The sequence below is a fragment of the Apodemus sylvaticus genome, chromosome 16 (assembly GCF_947179515.1).
Source record: "Apodemus sylvaticus chromosome 16, mApoSyl1.1, whole genome shotgun sequence".
NCBI classification, from domain to species: Eukaryota; Metazoa; Chordata; class Mammalia; order Rodentia; family Muridae; genus Apodemus; species Apodemus sylvaticus.
The window spans coordinates 9561405-9583896 of NC_067487.1; the positions used below are offsets into that span (position 1 = coordinate 9561405).

The window sequence follows — 22492 nt, forward strand, 5'->3', positions numbered from 1 at the left end:
TAATGGTTTAATATATGAAAAGGGGATTGTGGGCATATGGAAAGATTCTTCTTAGACAGATTCTCTGAGTTCTTTACATGCGAATGGTAGAGAGCTAGGCTTTTAATTTTGTTCTATGATTTTAGGTCATCTCTCTGTGCACCCTGACCCATGCACTACACTATATGGGTTCCAATGTTCACACTAATGCTTTTTTCCAGCTGTGGCACACTGGTTATTTTATTTTAGTACAGGGCAAGATTGCCTATGGTAGTGCTGCATTTATAACCAAGGCCTCCTTCATCCCAGGCAGGCAAGGGTTTTGCCTGTAAGATGCTCAGTAACCCTTGTTGTAGTTTGTACTTTTAGACAAGGTCTCTTTATTTTGCCCAGGTAAGCCTTGGATTTGGGATGCTTCCGTCTTAAGCTCCGGAGCAGCTTCGAAGACAGGGAGTGTCACATAGGCTGATTGCAAAATCATCTTAAAGAGATAGTGGTCATTTCCATGTAAGCTTTTTGCTGATTTATTTTAAAGTTAAATTGAGTCAACGTGAATTTTACACATGGAATAAATCCCATAATAAGTAGACGTTTAGTTTTAAATAGGAACATATCGACCAGAAATAACCAGCAAACCTAGCAAACATTACTGTCAAAGGCTCGACTCACATTCAAACATCTCCTGTAGTGAACCCCAGTCTCAGTGCAAGGACTACCCCTTTTCCACCCATCCTCACCCGCAGAGGGTGAGAAACACAGGAAACTTGCACGTCACCAGCTCGTGTTCCTGGAGCCTCGTCGCACAGACTTGTGGGAAGTGTAGTCTTCCGTTGTATCGGTTCGCAAGGAGCCATTGTGGAAAAGGCACTTCCGCATTGCGTCTGCACTAGTGCATTTTCTCGCAAAGTTGGGCGATTCTCTGGTCCTGCTCTGCGCCCGGGTTGCATCGCTGACATGGAGGTTGGTCCAGGGTGCCGCGCACCGATGCAGGTCGGAGGGACCGCGGGCGGGCGGGCCCCGCTCGGAGGCAGAGGAGGAGGGGTGGCTCCGAGGCGGGAAGAACAGACTTGGTGGAGTCCTGCTGACCTAGGCTGGGCCACAGCGCCTGGAAGCCTGTTGGGGCCGGGGAGAGGGTGTGTGGTTGGTGCTGGACGTGAATGCTCTGTAAGCACAGGGTGACCGCCTGGGTCCACCCTGAGCCTCTGTTATAGGGGCTGGCTTGGTAGGAAAGGAATTGGGGAGTGTGGGAAATCCCGGATTGCTTGGAAAGGCGGATCTGGTCACAACTTGCACCTGGAGGTCGTGGTGGGCTCACACATTACAGATTGGCTATGGACTCACTGACCCACGCCTTCTCTGCTGTTGTCAGTTTTCTCAGGACACCTAGACCAAGTGTAGGGCTGGCCCCTCCTGTACTTTATAGTCGGTCTAGTACTTTTAGTTTGCGTTGATAGAAGTTCATAAAGTTACTAGTTTCTAAGGATGAAGAGTTTTGCAAGGGAGGTTGGTGTATGGGGTGTTAGTCCCATTTTCTGTGGAAGAGTTGGATTTATGAACTGCTGTTTTAAATAGGTATACTTCATGATCACCACTGTGACCTGAATCCTCAGGCTAAATCCCATGCTAGAATGATCCCCTAAAGGGAAAGACTCTAGCTTTGCAAAACAAGAAACCACTGATCCTACCCTGTACTCGAGAATAATAACTCATTCGATTCCATTGGGAATTATGATGTCATTAGTTCCTGCGAGATGAGTTGACTTGAGGCTACAAGTGTGTCTAGGGATTGGTGGTAAGGAGACAAAGGTGCTTGAGTTTCTCCGGGAAAGAGAAATAGCCCGGCAAACCAGACAGGATGCTTATAGTCGCATGCTTGTCTCCCGTCGTCCACTGTGTACAGTGTCTAAAACTGACGTCACTACATGTGGGATCTTCGTCTGGAACCGTTTCTCCAAGTATTTATACTGTGTCAAAAGAGTAAAGATGAATTTGAAGCGCTGCGATTCACTCGGGGTCCTGGGGTTTGCACCCGGCGACTGTCTGCACAGTCTTTAGGCTCTTTCCTTTTTCGTCACACTTCAGTCAAACCAAGTGTTTGTGTGCTAGAGACTGGCTTGCGGCATTAAAGTCTACTCATAAGGAACATGGTGGTGGTGATACATGCCTTTAATCCCAACACTGGGGACATAGAGACATGTGGATCCCCAAGTTTGAGGCTGTCTTGATATAGAGAGCAAGTTACAGGACAGCCAGGGCTACACAAAAAACACCGGTCACAAACAACAACAAAACATGCTATTTTAAAAGAAACAACAAATTTTATTATACTTAACAAATTGAAGTATAAAATGACTATGACGCTCCACAGCCTCCATTCCAAATGACCATCCTAAGTATATGGAAGTCTGCTGAGGTGTACAGACTTTGGATCTGGTTAATTTCGCTGTGTGTTTTTTTTTTTTTTCCCTCTTAAGTCTTGTATGAGAAACATGGTCTTTAAACCAGCGTACCACAGGATTTTCTGTGGGTTTTGTAACTATAATTAAAATACAGCTACTTCCAGGTAAATGTCACTAATCTGTAGGAACACAACTGTTTTCACTGCCTTAGGCATCAAAGCTCTTACAATGATGATGCCACAGCGTGCTCACTTACTAGGTATAGACCCTTCACATACGCAGAATTTAAGTAAGCACACTTAGGACTGAAGCCTATTCTGGAGTGTAACCCTGCCGTTAACTTTGGGAAAGCAGGAAAGCAGGAGTTCACCCTTACACTCTGCTTAGAGTGTTTAAGATCAGCCTATGTGAAATGAGCTTTCACATAGCGATATTCTAAACCAACAGTTTAGGGATGTACTAAATACATTCTATGGTTCCTGTCGTCCAACTTCGCACCAGCCACCAGACAGAAACCCATCCAATTGACACTTTTCTGATTTTCAAAATTTCTACATGTGGTTGAGAACTTCTTTTGACTGTGTTTGCGGAATTTAATATTTTTTCACTAACATGCTTTTGTTAAAGAGATTACATTTTGGAGATTAGGTACTTCCCTTTGTTTGCTCTGTGGTGAACAGTTTTCTTCTTTGCTTTGCCCATCTGCAGAGAACATTTGTTAGCTTTGGGTATTAATCCCTGTTCGTTCCGGTCATGACCTCATAGTGCTTTCTTCTGTTCTCTCCTGGATTCTTCCAATCCACTCCTTCCCATCTCACCTGAGACTTCGATCATTTCCCAAGTTTCCGCTGCTGTTGAGATTGATGCAGGTCTCCAGTGTTCACAGTCCTCTCCTTCTATGGCGCCTGGATGGCTTGCCCAGCACGTGCACAACAGGTTCAACTGTGTGTGGAACACTTTCTTATAGTTAGCCAGCTCTGCGTGTGCGGATCATGACAACCACACTCTGCTCTGCCCTTCACATTCAGCCAGTAAACTGCTGAGGTGGGCTTTCCTCCTCTCTCAGCGAGGAATCCCGTCTCCCACGATGTACAGTTCTGCCCCTCTCTGGAAGGCTCTTTTCTTTGTATTCTAATGCTTCTGTAAGTGAAGACAAGAGGGAAGGAGTTACTCATCTTAGAAACTCACATAGAGTGACATTGTTGTGCTAGACATGTTGTCCTTGGGAAAACTCCAGAAGGAAAGTTTGCAGGATGATGATGCTCCTTTTCTGGTGGTCTGTGTGACATCTGTTGGGTAACATGGAGAGAAGATACAGACGTTATTTGATTAGATTTGGATGGGAGACAGAAACATGCAAGGAATGTAAACTGTGAAGCGGGGATTTTTAGCATTTTTCTCCTTTTGCTTTATAAGTATTTCCATCCTTGAGTCTATCCATAGTTGTCTTCAAATGCAGTGACATATTTTGAGTTGAAAAGTATGAGTCAGATTGCTTGGCAGACTTTTCAAAGACATGCAGTTATTCTTTGAGGTAGCTACATAAAAGTAAATTAAGTGGATGGGATTCTAAGCCTCAAATGTTTAGAGGATTGACTGCAATTAGTATTTCTTTAGGAACAAGTAGTAACATTGTACTGAATATTTAAAATCACTGTTAGATTTATACATTGAGCATACAGAATAAAGCATGTGTTACTTACTTGGAATATATATTTAAAAAGCATGTTAGTTTGCAAGTAAATAACACCTATGATATCCCATACCGTGTTCAATGTTCCAAATAGGCACTAAGTCTTGGTATTGCAAGATGTGTTGGCTAAAAACAAGAGTTAATGATTGCTGCATTTCAGATACATGTGGGTCAAGAGCTAGGCCAGAGACCTTTGAGTTGGCTACTTTATCATACTTTTGTTGTGGTATTAATAAGGCAAGATGTCCTTTAATCTGTAGGTATTCTGTGTCCAAAATGGCTTCACTAGTAGCTAGAAGCTCATTGGGAATCCAGTCTTCTATTTTCGCCTAGCTTTCACTTCCCCATAAGCTCCTGCTAGTCAGGACTGCTTGGTTTCAATGAAGAAATATCTTTGAAGGGCACAGTCATGGTATGCAAGAGTTCTCGGACTTCTCCTTTCTCCATTCTGTTGGTCTAGACTTGTGTCCAGGACCAGCGTCCATTCAAAAGAAGGGAAGTTAAATTTTGCCACCTGGCCCGTACCATCTCATAGGTAAAGAAAGTGGAAGATGTGTTTATCAGCTCTCACCTTGTGAAGATGCTTTCAACAGAATCTTTCTTAAGAAGTGACTGGGTCTTGCCGAGCGTGGTGGCGCACGCCTTTAATCCCAGCACTTGGGAGGCGGATTTCTGAGTTCGAGGCCAGCCTGGTCTACAGAGTGAGTTCCAGGACAGCCAGGGCTATACAGAGAAACCCTGTCTCGAAAAAGCAAAAAAAAAAAAAAAAAAGAAGTGACTGGGTCAGGTGTCACATGCCTTTAATCCCAGCACTTGGAAGGAAGAGGTAGGCCAGCCTCATCTACATGATGAGTTCCAGGACATCCAGAGCTACATTTTGAGACCTTGTTTCAAAAAAATGCAAAGGAGTGGAAGGTGGGGGGTTGGCGACTGGGTTTAGCCATTTTTCGTCATTCTGCTTGTGACTTGAGAGTTGACATCCTCCGTGCGGTTTCCCCTGCAGTTCTGATGGGAGACTCTCGCAGTGAGTAAGTTTCTCTCCAGAGCAGCGATCCTGCAGGCTCGGTGTCTGTGGTGTTTGTTCTCTTGCCTTCTCTGCTCTCCAGGTCTCCTGCGGAGCAGCTTTGTGTGTGTTCGTGCACGTTTGTGTGCTCGTGCTTGCTCCTTTCTGTCCGTCGTAGTTGTGTGTCCCTCAGCTTCCCCAGCTGCCATTTCTGCTGAGGTAAACTACTAAGGATTTTACAGGAGCGCCTCTTGGGTCAGGAGCAGCCGTTCTCCTGCTCCTATCAGAATCCTTGCTTGCACAGCTGGCTCAGCATTCTTGAATTTCCTCAGTGTTACCTAGACTGATGTTTGTTGGAAGTTTTAATTAGTTTCCATCACTTATTTCGCATAGTGTAAGTTTAGAAGCCATATTTCTTAAAATGTAATTTTTTCCCTTTTTTATGTGTTTTTATTTTTTTTAAATAAGAGAGGTCTTCGCCTTAAACTCCCTATGCAGGTGAGGCTGGCCTTGAACACCTAGTATCCCTGCCTATACCATCCAAGAACTAAGATTACAAACACATAGCACCATTCTGGTTTCCTCCTTTTCTTTTATTCTATGTAGTCTTCCATAAATACATTCCCTTCAGGTTTTTTTTCCAGTCCTTTCTTTTACTTTCTTCTTTATATTCTTTTCTTTCCTTATCGACTCTGTTTTTGTATATGTAGGACCACGTACCATGCAGAATTTAAGAAACACTGTACCCTGGTACCAGGGATCCACATCAGGCGGTTACAGTGGGCCCCAAGTACCTTTACCTGCTGACTCTCCCCACAGGCCTTCAGTGTTCTTAACGGTTTGTTGTTTTGTTTTCCATGCTCTTGTAAGTGCTGGCAGCTTTCTGGTTGCCGAGGCTCCCTTCCTTCTGTCAGACTCTCTCTGGTGTCCACGCCTGTGTTGTCTCCATTCAGTACGGCATCTTCAGCTCTGCCATGGTGTTTCTCATGTTTTGATTTCCGACGTTTGCCTTTTTATTTAATTGACTGAATTCTCCTGTAGATTATTAACACAGGTAGGGCATTCAGGGCATCTTTGGGATGTTTTGTTTTTCCTTTGTCTAACCCATGTTTCCTATTTGTATCCCTTATAGTGCTTATTGATATTTGGCCTTTGGGAATAACAGTCCCATCTTGAGCTAGAATTTATAGGACCTTGAGCTAGAATTTATAGGACCTTCAAATGTGTTATAAATAATTAGATGCCTTTCTGTAGTGGTTGGTGACTTGTTAATCCAGGCTGGCTCCCAGCGGGTGATCTCACTTCTTGCCACTTGCCCAACTCTCTGGATTCGAGAATGAAAGACACACATATGCAACATTATTTTTAATATGCCTTATTAGCTCAATGGCTGCGCTCTTCCAAACCTTTCCGCGGGTAGCACACACTCCCCTTCGGTATTACTTAGTTAACATTTTTAAAAATCTATATTTCATCTCTGCTACCCCAGACACAATCAGGGGAGTGGCCCCTGGAGCCACTTTCCTAGATTCATATATATATATATATATATATATATATATACATATATATCTGCGAACTCTTAATTTTAATCTCTCTGCTTCCCTGCCATGGCGTGGTCCCTCCCACCCCTTCTCCAGGTGGATCCCTCTTCTCTCCCTCCTGCATTTTTTGCCCAGGAATCCTAAAAGTCCTATCTCTTTCATCCTGTCCTGCCATTGGCCGTTGACAACTTTATTTCCCAATCACAGCCAACTGGGGGCAGGCTACCTTTAGCCTAGAGGTAGGACATTGTAAACAGGTTTTTTGGGTAACATAATTAGCATGCGAGTCTTTCTTTCACGAATCCAGAGAGCTCTGGCAGGTGACTAAAAGTTCCATCACCCGCCAGGATTAACATCCTAAGAAAGGAGCTAGGAAGTTGGAGGCTATCCTGCAAACTCTGCCTGGCTGGCCCACTTAAGAAAAGCAGAGCAACATGGCCTTTCCTAAACCAATAAGTGAAGTTGGCATCAGACATGGAATCCATACAGGGAGTTTATAAAGGGGAATTATTAAGAGAATGTTGACAAGTTAATAAAGATTGTAAAGCGAAGCTCAAAAGAGACATAAGTAACTGGAAATGATATAGGAATCAACAATGATCTCATTCTTAAACACATGTCCAAAGTGTGGTCATGTCATTAAACAAATGTCATTCAAAAGAACAAAAGTCATTCCAGGCAGTGGTGGCACACGTCTTTAATCCCAGCACTTGGGAGGCAGAGGCAGGCTGATCTCTGAGTTCGAGGACAGCCAGGGCTACACAGAGAAACCCTGTCTTGGGGGGGGGGGGACGGGTAAATATTATTTTACTAGATTCGTTTTTCTAACTTTTGAAGTTCCCTTTATCCATTTCAGTTACAGATCTCAGTTTGATCTCAGAATTCCTGTGGTGTGAATGCTTAAATTTTACTGTATATTTCTTTATAATTTCAAGGTCATCCAAATGTGGCTGAAGTCTAAGGTGTATAATTTACTTGATTTTTGACAATGATATTGTGGTGTACATGTTTATGATGAACTGTTCAGTCACACAAAACAATGAAATTCTGTAATATGGGTCAATATAAAAGAGACAAAATTATTATTTTTATTTTTTATTTTTTTATTTTATTTTATTTTTTTTTTTTTTTGGTTTTTTGGATATGTTTTTTTGAGACAGGATTTCCTCTGTATAGCCCTGGCTGTCCTGGAACTCATTCTGTAGACCAGGCTGGCCTCAAACTCAGAAATCCTCCTGCCTCTGACTCCCAAAGTGCTGGGATTACAGGCATGTGCCACCACCGCCCGGCTCAGAAAATTATTCTTTCAGATACAGAAAGACAAGTAATCGCATGACCTCAAACACAGGTTGAGTCTTAAGGATTTTAACTTACAGAAGTTGGAGAAATAAAGACTTTGCCTATCTGGAAAGGGAAGCATTGGAGATGCTGGTTAGTTGGTGCTCTTCCACAGTTAAATGGAAGTCAGTGTCCAGGATGACAGTGTAAGTCAGAAGACTAGAAAACACTGTTGTTTTGTTTTCCTTTGTTTTGTTTTGTTTTTTTTGAGGCAGGGATGTAGTGCTGGCTGCCCTAGAACTTGCCGTGTGACTCATGTTGGCCTGGAACTCACAGAGATCACCTGCCTCTGACTCCCAAGTTCTGAAATTAAGGGCAGGCATTACAACACCTGGCCTAAGAACTTTGAACTTTTTAAACTTAATAATGTTAAGTGTTAAAAGAAATGATCATTTTAAAATTGATATAAAGAGAATGATGAGCCTACCTATAGCAGAATACGCCTATAACATATAAATCTGGGATTTTTTCTATTATCTAGCCTAGAACAGAAGAAATGATGGACTGCTGTCATTGACCATTTGAGAACTTTATGCAATGAAATGAAAAGCAATCCAACACTAAAATGTAACAATAAATAAGGGAAAATAGTAATTAGAATCACAAATTATAATTCTTTTTATGTATGTGAGTACACTGTAGGTATCTTCAGACACACCGGAGGAGGGCATCAGATCCCATTACAGATGGTTGTGAGCCACCATGTGGTTGCTAGGAATTGAACTCAGGACCTCTGGAAGAGCAGTCAGTGCTCTTAACCACTGAGCCATCTCTCCAGCCCACAAATTATAATGCTTAAACTCAGCAGATTAAGATAAAGTTGTCATGATTTCAAAGGCTGCATTAGAAGTATGGTAAATATATGAATACATGTTTAAGAAAGATAAACACAGACGTGGTAGAAAAGGAGAAAGTGAAAGAATGTTTGAGCTATATCCAGTTACTTTAAATATTAACAAAGTGTTGTTATTGCTATATACTTCCTCAGAATGTATTCATAAGCACAGGATGCGTATTGCTCTTTATATTATTGGTTATTATGATTTGGTATTGATCAACTTGTCCCTATTTCAGGAAATGCTGTCCTTCAGAGATGTGGCCATTGATTTCTCTGCAGAGGAGTGTGAATGTCTGGACTCTGCTCAGTGGAATCTGTACAGGGACGTGATGCTGGAGAACTACAGCAACCTTGCGTTCCTGGGTGAGCATCACTTCCATTGTGAATTCTTTTTTGTGTATGTGTGTTGTATAAAGTATTTAAAAATCTCGACCCAGGGTTTCTACCCCACTTTTGGATATTGAGTTCCCAAATGAAAGACACTTATAGCCTTTATATTTATAAGAAGCTCTAAACAGCATAATAGCTGGGCAGCTCCCACCCTCCATGCTGTTAGAATCTACTTTCCTATCAGTAACCCTGAGTTATTACTATTTGCTCTGTTTCTCTCGGGCTGTTCTTAGCTCTAAGTGGGCGACCCTCAGGGCCACGCTCTCTTAACCCTTAACCCCTGGTGGCTTCTGCTTCCACCTCTCCTGCATGTTCTTCCTCATGGTCCTCCTTCTCCCTACAAGCCCAAGAAACTTAAACCCCACCTATGTCTCTTCTGCCCAGCTATTGGCTGTCGGCATCTTTATTTACAAATTAGAAGTAACTTGGGAGCAGAGTCACTCAGCATCTTCCCTGCAGACTGTCCGAGGCAACCAGTCTTGAAGGCCCCAAATTAACATTAAAATACAAATAGCCATAGGCCAACCCTCTACATATGTCTATGGGTTTGTTAATATTGTTTATTTTGTACTTTGAACCAGGGTTTCTCTGTGTCATCTTGGCTGTCCTGAAACTTTCTAGACTAGACTAGCTTGAAATCAGAGATTCTCCTGCCTCTGCCTCTCAAGTGCCGGTATTAAGTGCCACCAGGCCTGGCTCAGAGTGAATTCTTAATTCAAGGTGAATATTACATTTATTTTATAGAACAAACCATGGGAGCGTGTGTTTTCCAACAGTGGGGTTTATGGGCCTTCATCTAAGGAAGAACTGGGAAGATTGTTGATGTAACTAAGATATTTTTTCCTTTTTGTTCTTTAACCTGGCTGTTTGTTAGAAGTATCCTTTACTCTAGTAATGTTCACAGGCATAAGACATATCCTTGATTTTTTAATATTTGCGCTTGTAAATGAAGGAAATGATGTTTCGTATATCTTTCCCGTGCCTACAATAGCAGAGTCCTGGAATAGACATGGTTTCCCAGATGAATAACACAAATGATCTTATTTCTTTTTTCCACAAACAGGTCTCGCTTTTTCTAAGCCATACCTGGTCACATTTCTGGAGCAAAGACAAGAGAATTCAGATGAGAAAAGACAAGTAGCCACCACCATGTACCCAGGTGTGTAGAAATGAGGGGGTCAGAGGACAGAGTGTGAGGTCAGAAATTCAGTGGAAGCCGGGCGGTGGTGGCACACGCCTGTAATCCCAGCACTCTGGGAGGCAGAGGCAGGTGGATTTCTGAGTTCGAGGCCAGCCTGGTCTACAGAGTTGACCAGGGCTATATAACCTTGTCTGGGAAAAAACCAAATCCAAAAGATCAAACAGACAAACAAACAAACAAACAAAAAAGAAATCCAATAGAAAGCTAGACTTTACCATATGTATTAAGAAAGTTAAATTGTAATGTCTATCACTTTTTAGATAACCACATTTATTTATTCATTCATTCATTCATTCATTTCTAACAGAAGACATCTATGATGCTTTAAGGCTCTAAACTTTATTTTCCCCTCCAGAGGACTCTGCTTGTGTTTCCATTGACCGACAAGGTTTGTCCTTTTGCTGAGAGTCTACCTTTCAATGGAATTTTGACTGTTTCCTGTAGTTTGGAAAATTTGTACATGTGTTTAAAGACTTATGCGGAAGTTGTCATAATATAGGATAATCACAAATAAATTTCTTCCACATAACTTACATGCATGATAATGAAAATCTTTTTATAAATGCTATGAGTGATTATAATTTATTCTTATAACTTTTTCCTCTCACACACTCAGTATAACTGATTTAAAATGCACACTCTGTGGATATATTTCATAGATTGAAACTTTATTTTGTTTTTTAGATTTGGTTTTTTTCGAGACAGGGTTTCTCTGTATAGCCCTGGCTGTCCTGGGACTCACTCTGTAGACCAGGCTGGCCTCGAACTCAGAAATCCGCCTGCCTCTGATTCCCAGAGTGCTGGGATTACAGGCGTGTGCCACTACCACCCGGTAGATTGAAACTTTATATGTCTAAAAACATGTTTTTAATAACTTGCCAGTTGTTTTTCAGAATTTAGTGAATTCAAGTTTCTCTTTTTATTATTTTGCAAGTTTATTTTTGTATTATTGAAGTCTAGGTTGTCTAAACTAGTTTGTTTATGTAAGCTGTATGTTTTTGAGGATAGAATATACAATACTAAACACTTTAGCACAGTGTAAGATTAAAAGATCAGTGAGCTCTGGTTCTGTGAGCAGGAGAACCATGTGTTTCTACTTCATGTGATAGCATGAGTCTTGTATATAGTGTCTTCACTGGTTATTGTAAGATTGTGTATCTTTTAAGCAAAGCCTTTGATTGATATGTCCCTCCAGCAGACATTCTATCATTATAGGAGAACTTGAATTGTTTTCTTTTTTTTTCCTTTTTTTCATAACATGATCCAGATGCTTATTTTCTTGTGAAAATACAACAGAGAGTGTCCTAACTTCTTGAAATATAATACTTAATGATATTATGGAGAGTCTCATTATTATGCAGTATAATATTTTATATCTTCTAAATTAAAACTATACTTAGGATATAAAGTGTCTATTTCTACATTCTTTCAACCTCAGAAATTGCCACTAACATAACATTTTTCATATTTAGCTATTTATATTTTTATGTATGTCTGGTCATAAATTTATATATTTTTAATGGACCCATTTCTGTTAACATAATGTCCTTAAGAATTCCCGTTATTGCCAGGCGGTGGTGGTGCACACCTTTAGGCCCAGGACTCTGGAGGCGGAGGCAGGTGGGTTTCTGAGTTCAAGGCCAGACTGGTCTACAGAGTGAGTTCCAGGATAGCCAGAGCTATACAAAGAAACCCTGTCTCGAAAAACCTAAAAAAAAAAAAAAAAAAAAAAAAAGATTTCCCATTATTATTAATGGTGCACTGTTCTTTGCTATTTAACTGTTAGTACTATTTCATTATTTCTGTGTCCTATTTGATCTTCCTCTTATTTCAGTGGAAATTTAGATTGTTTCCATTTACTGTATTTTCAAATTACACAGCAGTGACTATAGGTGTGGAAGTTTGTAAGTTCTCATTTATCTGTGAAAATATGAGTAATGATCTTCACATTAAAGATAAGCATTATAAATTTTATAACATGTACAAAAGCAATATAAATATGTATTAAAGAATCTTACTCATTTTTTATTCATATTTCAATTTTTACTCACTAGATATAAAACCATATAAATGTAAAGAATGCGGCAAAGCCTGTAGTTGGAACTCAGTCCTTGAACACCAGAGAACCAATCCGGGAGAGAATGCCTACGAGTGTGAAGAATGTGCTAAGGCCTCCGGCTCTCACTCAGTAGTTCCTGAACACCACATCACTGACCCAGAAGAGAAAGCCTGCAAGTGTGAGGAATGTGGCAAAGTCATTTGTACTTGCTCAGGAAATTCTAGCTACCAGAGAATTTGTATTGGCGATTACCCCTACAGGTGTGCAGAATGTGGGGAAGCCTTCGCGACTCATTCATGTCTTGCTCAGCACGAGGTAGAACACACTGGACAGAAATTTTATAGCTGTGAAGAATGTGGGAAACTGTTTTATTGTCCTTCTCACCTTTCAGAACATCAAAAAATTCATTCTCAAGAGAATCTCTTTAAGATTGAGGTGTGTAGTGAGGTCTTTTGTGCGCCCATAGAACTTTCTAATGACCAGAACTTTTGTACTGAAGAGAAGCCCTACAAGTATGAAGACTACGTTAAGGCCTTTAGCGCTTGCTCAATACTTTCGGAGCACCCGACAATTCATCCAGGAGAGAAAGCCTTCAAGTGTGAAGAATGTGGCAATGCCTTTTGCACACTCCATTCAGTATCTAAAATGAAAATTCATTGTGAAGTGAAATCCTACAAGTGTGAAGAATGTGGGAAAGCCTTTGCTAGCCATCTCTCCCTGATTCAGCATAAGATAGGTCATACTCGAGAGAAACCTTATCAATGTGAAGAATGTGGCAAGATGTTTTATTGTTCCTCAAACCTCAAGCAACATCAAATAACTCATTCTCAAGAGAAACCCTACAAGTGTGAAGTATGTGGCAAGGTCTTTAGAACCTGCTGGCAACTTTCCAAACACCTGAGAATCCATTCTGGAGAGAAACCCTACAAGTGTGATGAATGTGGCAAAGCCTTTTATACTCTCTCCTACCTTACTCAGCACAAATTAGGTCACACTGGGGAGAAACCTTACAAATGTGAGGAATGTGGCAAAACCTTTTATTATCCTTCAGTCCTTAAGGAACACCTAGCGATTCATTCTGGAGAGAAACCGTACCGGTGTGATGAATGCGGCAAGGACTTCTGTACTCGCTCAGGGCGGTCCAGACACCAGAGAATTCATACTGGAGAGAAACCCTACAAGTGTGAGCAGTGCGGAAAGGCCTTTTCTACTCATTCATACCTTTCTCATCACAAGATAGTTCACACTGGACATAAACCCTACAAGTGTGAGGAATGTGGCAAAAAATTTTACTATCCTTCACGCCTTAAGGAGCATCAAAGGATTCATTCTCAAGAGAACCCTTACAAGTGTGAAATATGTGGCAAAGCCTTTTACACACACTCATACTTTACTCAGCACAAATTAGGTCACACTGGGGAGAAACCTTACAAATGTGAGGAATGTGGTAAAACCTTTTACTATCCTTCGATCCTCAAGGAACACCTAGCAATTCATTCTGGAAAGAAACCGTACCGGTGTGAAGAATGCGGCAAGGACTTCTGTACTCGCTCGGGACGGTCCAGACACCAGAGAATTCATACTGGAGAGAAACCCCACAAGTGTGAAGAATGTGGTAAAGTCTTTTCTACTCATTCATACCTTACTCAGCACAAAGTAGTCCACTCTGGAGAGAAGCCCTACAAGTGTGAAGAATGCGGCAAAAAGTTTTACTATCCCTCTCGCCTTAAGGAACATCAAAGAATTCATTCTCAAGAGAATCCTTACAAGTGTGAAATATGTGGCAGTGTTTTTTGTACTCCCAAAGGACTTTCTAAACACCAGAGGTTCCATACTGGAGAGAAACCATACAAGTGTGAAGAATGCGGAAAAATGTTTTACTATCCTTCTCGACTTAAAGAACATCAAAGGATTCATTCTCAAGAGAACCCTTACAAGTGTGAAATATGTGGCAAAGCCTTTTACACGCACTCATACCTGACTCAGCACAAATTAGGTCACACTGGGGAGAAACCTTACAAATGTGAGGAATGTGGTAAAACCTTTTACTATCCTTCGATCCTCAAGGAACACCTAGCGATTCATTCTGGAAAGAAACCGTACCGGTGTGAAGAATGCGGCAAGGACTTCTGTACTCGCTCAGGGCGGTCCAGACACCAGAGAATTCATACTGGAGAGAAACCCTACAAGTGTGAGCAGTGCGGAAAGGCCTTTTCTACTCATTCATACCTTTCTCAACACAAGGTAGTCCACTCTGGAGAGAAGCCCTACAAGTGTGAGGAGTGTGGCAAGATGTTTTACTATCCCTCTCGCCTTAAGGAACATCAAAGGATTCATGCTCAAGAGAATCCCTACAAGTGTGAAGTGTGTGGCAAAGTCTTTAGTGCTCACTTAGAGCTTGCTACCCACCTGAGTATCCATTCAGAATAAAACCCTGCGAGTGGGAAGGATATGGGAATGCTTTTTAACTCATCCATCCTTACCTCAGAACAAATTCCTTAACAGAATTCTTAACCATGTGAAGATTGGCAAATGTTTTCTATTCTCCACACCTTAAGCTTCTGGAGGGAAGTCACTCTCATGGGAGAACTGTAGCAAGGTCTTTTGCACTCACTTAGGACTCTCTAACATCAAAAAAACAAAACAAAACATACTGGTAAGAAAGACCACAAATATAGGAAAGCTTCTACTAAATTTTTTAACCTTACTCACCACAAGGTAGCTCTTTCTGTTCAGAAACACTATACAAGGGGAAGTACTGGAAAATTCTTTACTCTTTTTCAACCCTTAAAGAGTATCACAGAGTTCATTCTCAAGAAAGACCCTGCAAGTATGAGGATTGTGCTTTTGGTTATTCAGATCTTACCGAACACAATTGGATCATAGTAAAAAGAAACCAAACCCTTGTGAAGAATGTGACAAGTGCTTTACTAATCGACACTTTCTAACCTCCTTAAAATGTATGCTGGAGAGAAACACTACAAATGTGAACAAATTGACAAGGCTTCTAAATGTTCTTCATAGATTAACACAAACGTATTGGTACTGAAGAACAGCCTTACACTGGTAAAATGTATTATGAAGATGTCATTCATCATTCAGTACTTGCTGAATGTCAGAGAATTCACACTTGAAAATCTCTTTAAACATGCAAAATATAACCAGGCATTTAGCTGTAATTTGTCACTGCATTAGCATGAGAGAATTAGTACTCCAAAAAATACAAAGAATATAGCAAGGCCTTGACCTGTTTTTCATACTTCAGTTATCCTCAGAAACTTCATACTGGAGAGACACTACGCACACAAATAATGTGTCAGACTTTTAATCTTATTTCAAATCTCAGTCAACACCAAAGAATGAATTCAATAAGCTTCACTGTTTGACTTCATATCTCTGCATTTTCTAAGGAAAGCTCAACTGTGTGCTTGTTTGGGTTGGACTAACAGATGTGTCTGTAAGACATTTTCTTGGATGTTGATTGATGCCCAATCCCATCCCCGGACTGGTGGTCCTGAGTGAATGAGAATTCTGGCCACCAAAAATCAAGAGGGAACAAACCAGTAAGCAGAATTCCTCAATGGTTTAGTTCCTGTCTCAAGGTTTTTTCCCTTTTATCTCTCCTCCTGGGTGAACTGGTTGACTAACTGTAATTCCTAAACTGAAATAAACCCTTTCCTCTCTTAAGTTATTTCTTAGTCGTGGCATTTATCACAGCAGCAGAAGTCAAAGTCAGACAGCAAAGGATCCCTTTTTTCTTTTTCTTTATATCTTAGTTATCAGAGTCTTCATACTGAAGAGAATGTCACAGTGTCCTTTTTTTTTTTTTTTTTGAATGGAAAATTAGACCTCTAGTGTCAGCTAAAAATGTATGAGTCCTATAGCAGAGACTTCTGTTTGCTGTAATCTACCAATCTATTCTTTTAGACAATGTGTTTTCAAGATTCATTGATTGATTGTTCTTTTAACTATAAATGTTTCCTGAAACTGTTTCCATGTTGTCAGACTGTATCTGGGTAACCTCAATCTAGATTCCTGAGCCAAGATTTGTATGGAAGATTTTGCCCTTTGGGTTCCCCAATTGTAAGTAACCTTTACCTTTTGGTCTGTAAGAAAACCCAAAACATTCTCACCAACTTGGACTGTAGTAAAATCCTAAGATGGTGTGTTGTGGGGTCCCTTTGTAGTGACTAGACATTTGTTTGTGTCTAGAGATAGCTAATATAACACATGTCATTCATATTAGGCTCCAAAGTAAACGACCTTATTCCCCTTTCAGGTGAGAACTGTAGTTCTTGATTGTTTGCATATATCCAAAAAGGCATATAAATAATGAGTTAATTTAAAAGAAAAAGAGACTATCAAACTTTCATAGCAACATAATTTACAATTGTTCCTTTAATCTTTTTCCCTTTTTTTATTTTTATTTTTTTTATTTTTTATTTTTTGGTTGAGCTACCTTCAGCCCTTATGGAGAAAATTAGATAAGTACCACCTCTGCTGCCTCATTCTGATCACAGGTCGCATTTTCTATCTTCGGTGAGGTTTAAAAGCTGTTTTCTCACGTTATAATTGTCATAGGAAACAGTTATATTTAGTTTCACAAGAGAATCTTGATAGACTAACTCTCTAAGTCATAATAGTACAAATAGAAAGACAAAAACACCAATAACCCTCCTTTGAAGATACACCAGTACTTTTTGAAAGAAGGAAGCCATGGGAAGCATTGGGTTATTGTAAAGTGTCTTAACCGCAGCACATGAACAAGTAGGGGGATATAGGAAAGTTAAGAATTTATCCTACTAACCTATCAATGGAGAAGTGGGTCCCTTGTTACTCTTACAGGGAGTTCATGTCTGCTCCCAGCTATCAGTAACACCAGTTGCAGTGCATAGGACTCCCTCTTCTGGCCCTCATGGGCATTGCACACCTATAGTGCACAGACATCTTCTGTTCTCTAACATTACATTGATACAGACACCTGTGGCTTTCAGAACTAAAACAAATACCCATACACATGGGAAAAATAACAGCAAAAACCTTAAAGCAAAGAGCCCTTTGAGACTGCTGCCTGTCCTTCACTTAGTGTTCTCACCTTGTGTTTAGGACAAGGCTTACAGGGCTTGAAAAGCACTGGGTACAGTAAAGTTCACAGGAAGACAGGGTAAGGAATGGGTTTTAAGATTGGTTGATGATCTATAATTATTAGTCTTCAGCAAAATATCTAATATGGATGGCATGTGGCTTCTTGTTTCAGCTTTTTGTTCAAGCACATTTGGTTTTCAAGTTTAATAATTATTGGTAACAACCAAACCAACTGCATTTCAAGTTGTAGGAGAAAGGAAAGAAGGGAAAGCCGTTGTTCATAATTCCTCTTTGGTATTCATGGTAAAGACAAACGGAAGATGCAGGGTTAGTCTTACTCCATATAATCTCCAGAGAGTATCTCCTTTCAGTGCCCTGAGGATATATTGATGCAGCCCTCTGTGGCTTCTAGAATCAGACCTTTGAGTACCTTCTGCCCAGTCTTTGTTATCTGGCAGGTACAGCAATGGCAGTCTCCCCCAGCTCTCTTTACCACGGTGGAAGGAAAACACTAGAGACTTTATAATTTAAAACTAGATAACTCAAAGGCTGGACAAAGAATATCCGGCCCCATCCTCCTTGGCTTCTGCAGCTGCCTGTGGAGGCTACAAACTATCAGTGCCAGGAGAGGCCTTCATATCTGTATCTTTCTGCTTCACCACCAGTCTGATTCTTAATCTTCTCTATCCCCTCTTCCTCTCTGGGACCTGGAAAGCCTCCCTTCATATCTTTGCCCAATGATTAGTTTCTGCTGTTTTTATTTAGCCAGTCAAACAATTAGGGAAACAACTATGGGAACTCCCCCTACAACTCCCGACAACTCATAATTATGCCCATACATTAAGGCATTTCCTCTCTCATCAGTGAAATTTCTCATTGCAGTAGATCATGATCAGCACAGACCCCTAATGGCCAACATACATAGAATAAGCGACTGTATTATTTCCCGTACTAAATTGAGCATACACATCCCATCCCCTCCTCCAAGGGTTTGGGGAACATTGTTCAGAGGGTGGAAAGAATGTAAGAGTCACAGTCAGTAAATGGTTACAATGAGACAATGTCTTCTAAGACACAGAGCAACTACACATGTAAACTCATAGTGGTTTGATACCATGCTTAAGACTCATGCAGCGGTAGACCTGACTAAATGCCAGCACACATAGGGCAGTTGGCCACAAAGCTCCACCACTACTGAAGGTCCTGTGGGAAATGCAAAACTGAGTGGAAAGGGTCAAGGTACTCGAAGTATTGCCATCAATAAGTTGATCATACTCCAGTGAAAGGCCACATATACAAGATTAGAAAGGACAAGTTGTTCTTTGTGGTTAGGTAGAATAGAGTCATGAGTGGAATGTGAAGCCAATGGAAGCTGGAAAGAGTTGGATGAGGAAGGGTAAAGGAAAGAAAAGCATGTGCAAACTTCTTAATAAGGTGGTAAATGCTTGTGCTTGCTTCAGTGTCTCCATTGTATTAATCCTGGAAGAGTGCCACCCACATACAGGGTGGCTTTTCCAACCCTAACCTTCCTTATCTAGAACCATCCTGGGACCAAGTTATCTGTACTTTAAGATGGACTTTAAAATTGATAGGGGTATATAGTCTACTATGCATTCAATTTTATTTAGGGTTTTCAACTTGTGAAGTTGGTAATAAAGCATCCCAAATCTTGACTGCAATGTTGGTAGATGGGGTAAATAATGGAATGTTACAAAAGGCACAAAAATGTAATTGACCCACCCTTGCAATATGCCTAAGGACCATATGTTCTACACCTGACTTCCCATACTCTAGCCCTCCTTTTTAGACAGGAAATCTCAGATTTTTATTGACAGTTCTACTAGCATCCATTATCTGAGGAAACTCTCAGAACACCTCCCTCAGACCCCTGAAGATTATAATCCTCAAACTCTACATCAGGTCTGCTTTGGGATTTAGAAACCTCACTTAGCTTAATCTAGGCCACAGGTACTTCTGCAACCCTATTTAGACATTGAGAACTGAATTGGCTAAGACTAAACCTTAAGTTCAAGGTAGATAGTTCAAGCCCAGTTCAGCTGCCTTAACCTTGAGCTCAATACAACTGACAAAGTTTGTTTACTAGGAAACAAAACAGAACAAAAGAAACAGATTTTAATATCAGGACACATTGCCATCTTAGGGAGCATTGCAAATACCGAATAACCCAAACAAATGTGGTTTTAATAAGAATGGTGTCCATAGGCTTATTTATTTGAATGCTTATTCATACAGGAGTGGAACTCTGAAAAGATGAGGTGTGACTTTGTTAGAATAAGTGTGATCTTTTAGTAGGTGTGACCTTGGAGGAAGTGTGTCACTGTGAGTGAGCTTTGAGGTTTTAAAAACCCGCTCTGCAGGCGAAGATGTAGCTGTCAGTTACTGCTCAATTGACAGCTCCCGTGCCGCCACGGTACTAAGTATCGGGTGTAGGTCTGGGGGATGAATAAAAAACACAGACATGGGTCATTCTGCAAGGAGAATGCCAAAACTTTACTGAGAGACCAGCAATATATATACTAGAGGCCAGGGAAGGAATAGGAGAAAGCAATTATAGTCATAGGTCAGGCACCTAGGAAGTCCATACCACACTGGGCAGGAAGGCAGGAATCAAGCTAAACTACAGGATGTTTTGCTCTCAAGAAACCTGTGCAAACAGCTCAGCTGGGGGCGTTGAGCCAAGCTCTCTGGTTCCCAACACTCAAGTGCTTCCTTGGTGATAATGAACTAAGCCTCTGAAACTGTACATAAGGCCCCAGTTAAATGTGTTAAGAATTGCCTTGGTCATGGTGTCTCTTCGCAGCAGTAGAACACTGACTAGAACAAGAAATCTCCACCAAAAATTCAGTATTCTCAAAGAAAAGTGATTTAGATCATGAACAAGACAATGCTTTCAAAAGGCCAATAATAAACATGACCAAAGAACTCAAAGAGGACATGAATAAATACCAGAATAAAGGCTGCAAATCCAAACTGGAATTAAATAATGGAAGAAATTCAAGGTGTGAAAAAAGAATTTATTCAAAGGATAGGATTGCTGAAAAACAAACCAAAAGTAGAACTACTTGAAATGTAAAATTAAAGAACTCAAACAAAAAATTCAGAGAAAAGGCTCACTAACAGATTGGATGAAGTGTAAAAAAGATCAGCACTTGATGCCAAGGTGGACGAATTTGGTACTTAGAGAAAATATCAAATCCAAAAACACGCTAGAATGGAATATGCAGGAATTCTAGGACAGTGCAAAATAACTGAACATATAAATAATTTTTTTTTCCGAGACAGGGTTTCTCTGTACAGCCTTGGCTGTCCTGGAACTCACTCTGTAGACCAGGCTGGCCTCGAACTCAGAAATCCACCTGCCTCTGCCTCCCAAGTGCTGGGATTAGAGGCGTGAGCCACCAGCACCCGAAATAATTTTTTTTAAAAAAAATAAAATCCCAGACAGAAGCACAGAAAGCATTTTTAACAAGATCATGGATGAAAATTCCCCTAATTTATGGAAGCAGTTGCCAGTGAAGATTCAGGAATCACACTGAGCAACCAATATAACCCGGAAAAATTTTCACATTATATAATAGCTAAAGCATGGAATATACAGAACAAAGCAAAGACAGGTCTTTGAACTCAGCAAGAGGGGAAGATTAAGTCACAGACAATAGCAGGCCCATTAGAATCATAGCACATTTCTCTGTGGAGACATGGTAGGAGACGTACTAATGTTCTAAAACTTTGAAAGACCACAGTTTCCAGTCCCAACTACTATACTCAGCAAAACTGTCAGAGGTGAAGGAGAAAGAAAACAATTTTATGATAAAATAGATTCAGAGGATTACATCTAGTAAGTCAACTCTACAGAAAGATAAGAAGATCAGAAGATTAAACTGGGCCAAAAAGGCACAGGGAACAAACAAGCAATTCTACAACACTGTGTTTAAGGAAGTATAATAGAATACTGCATATGTAACAAACAGGAATGAATTAATAATCATAAATCGTTGAACCATAATATTACTGGTCTCACTTCTACAATAAAGAGACACCGATTAACAGATTATATCATGAAACAGCATCCGTTTCTTTACTCGGCTTGGCCCCCAGCTGCTGGTGCAGACTGCCTGAATACCTCCTCACCCATATGAACATGGCTCTGACATCTCTGCTCTGACTCAGTCTTTCCTTTCTACATCGGCTGGACTCGGGGTTACAGCCTTGCTCTCAGCCTTGACTCTCCCTTGAGAGACTCGGGGCAGCTGAGTGTTATCAGTTCAGACTCGCATTTCTGTCATCTCTTTCTGAAACCTCTTAAAGTCTGTTTTAGCCTCTTTTCCTTGTATTTATTCTTTAAAATACACATATACATAAATACTGATATACCTAATGTGTTCTATGGAGTGTGGAATATGAGTTAAAACTAGTAATTAAGATTAGAATTAAAAGAACCTATATTTACCTCAGTCAGACTCGAAAGGTAATTTGCATTATCTGGCAAATTGCTGCTTTGAAAGTATTACCCCAGCTGGGCGGTGGTGGCGCACGCCTTTAATCCCAGCACTTGGGAGGCAGAGGTAGGCGGATTTCTGAGTTCGAGGCCAGCCTGGTCTACAGAGTGAGTTCCAGGACAGCCAGGGCTACACAGAGAAACCCTGTCTTGAAAAAAACCAAAATAAATAAATAAAAATAAAAATAAAAAAAAATGAGGAACTACTCATCTACTCTATGAGTTCAATATTCCCATCTTCTCTGTGGCAGTAACCTGATCAGTTATGATGAAAAACAAGTACTGTGGACAGGTCCAACTCATCCCATTACAGAACTGTCAAGTGTTGGAAACCTGGGTCATTAAAGAGATTGATATGAGAAGTCGATTGACAGACCTCTTCAACTACCAGAAATGGAGGACAGGCAGTACAATTGCTCCTAAAACAAGCAAAAGGCTATTAAA

General features: G+C 40.7%; 2 protein-coding genes across 3 annotated transcripts in view; both read left to right on the top strand.

The window, feature by feature from the left end:
* LOC127666482 (zinc finger protein 728-like) overlaps positions 1-22492 on the top strand; it is an 82210-nt gene that overhangs the window by 40944 nt on the left and 18774 nt on the right. Inside the window, exon 1 of one of the 2 annotated variants that reach the window (XM_052159293.1) lies at positions 867-939. The exons of the other annotated variant lie outside the window; for it this stretch is intronic. Within the exon in view, the coding sequence (XP_052015253.1) occupies positions 934-939 (6 nt within the window). The 5' untranslated portion in view covers positions 867-933. Of the gene's footprint in view, positions 1-866; positions 940-22492 lie in introns of those variants that run through there. 2 annotated transcript variants of the gene reach the window in all.
* On the top strand, positions 853-16135 carry LOC127666484 (zinc finger protein 493-like). Its single transcript, XM_052159300.1, has 4 exons — positions 853-939; positions 9031-9157; positions 10248-10343; positions 12440-16135. The coding sequence occupies exons 1-4, from the start codon at positions 934-936 to the stop codon at positions 14872-14874; spliced, it is 2664 nt and encodes an 887-aa protein (XP_052015260.1). The 5' UTR covers positions 853-933; the 3' UTR covers positions 14875-16135.

Bases quoted from the DNA above. Each gene is read 5' to 3' on its own strand.
- LOC127666484 (XM_052159300.1), top strand. The intron at 9,158-10,247 runs GTGAGCATCACT...TTCCACAAACAG, and splicing joins CAGCAACCTTGCGTTCCTGG to GTCTCGCTTTTTCTAAGCCA. The intron at 10,344-12,439 runs GTGTGTAGAAAT...TTTACTCACTAG, and splicing joins AGCCACCACCATGTACCCAG to ATATAAAACCATATAAATGT.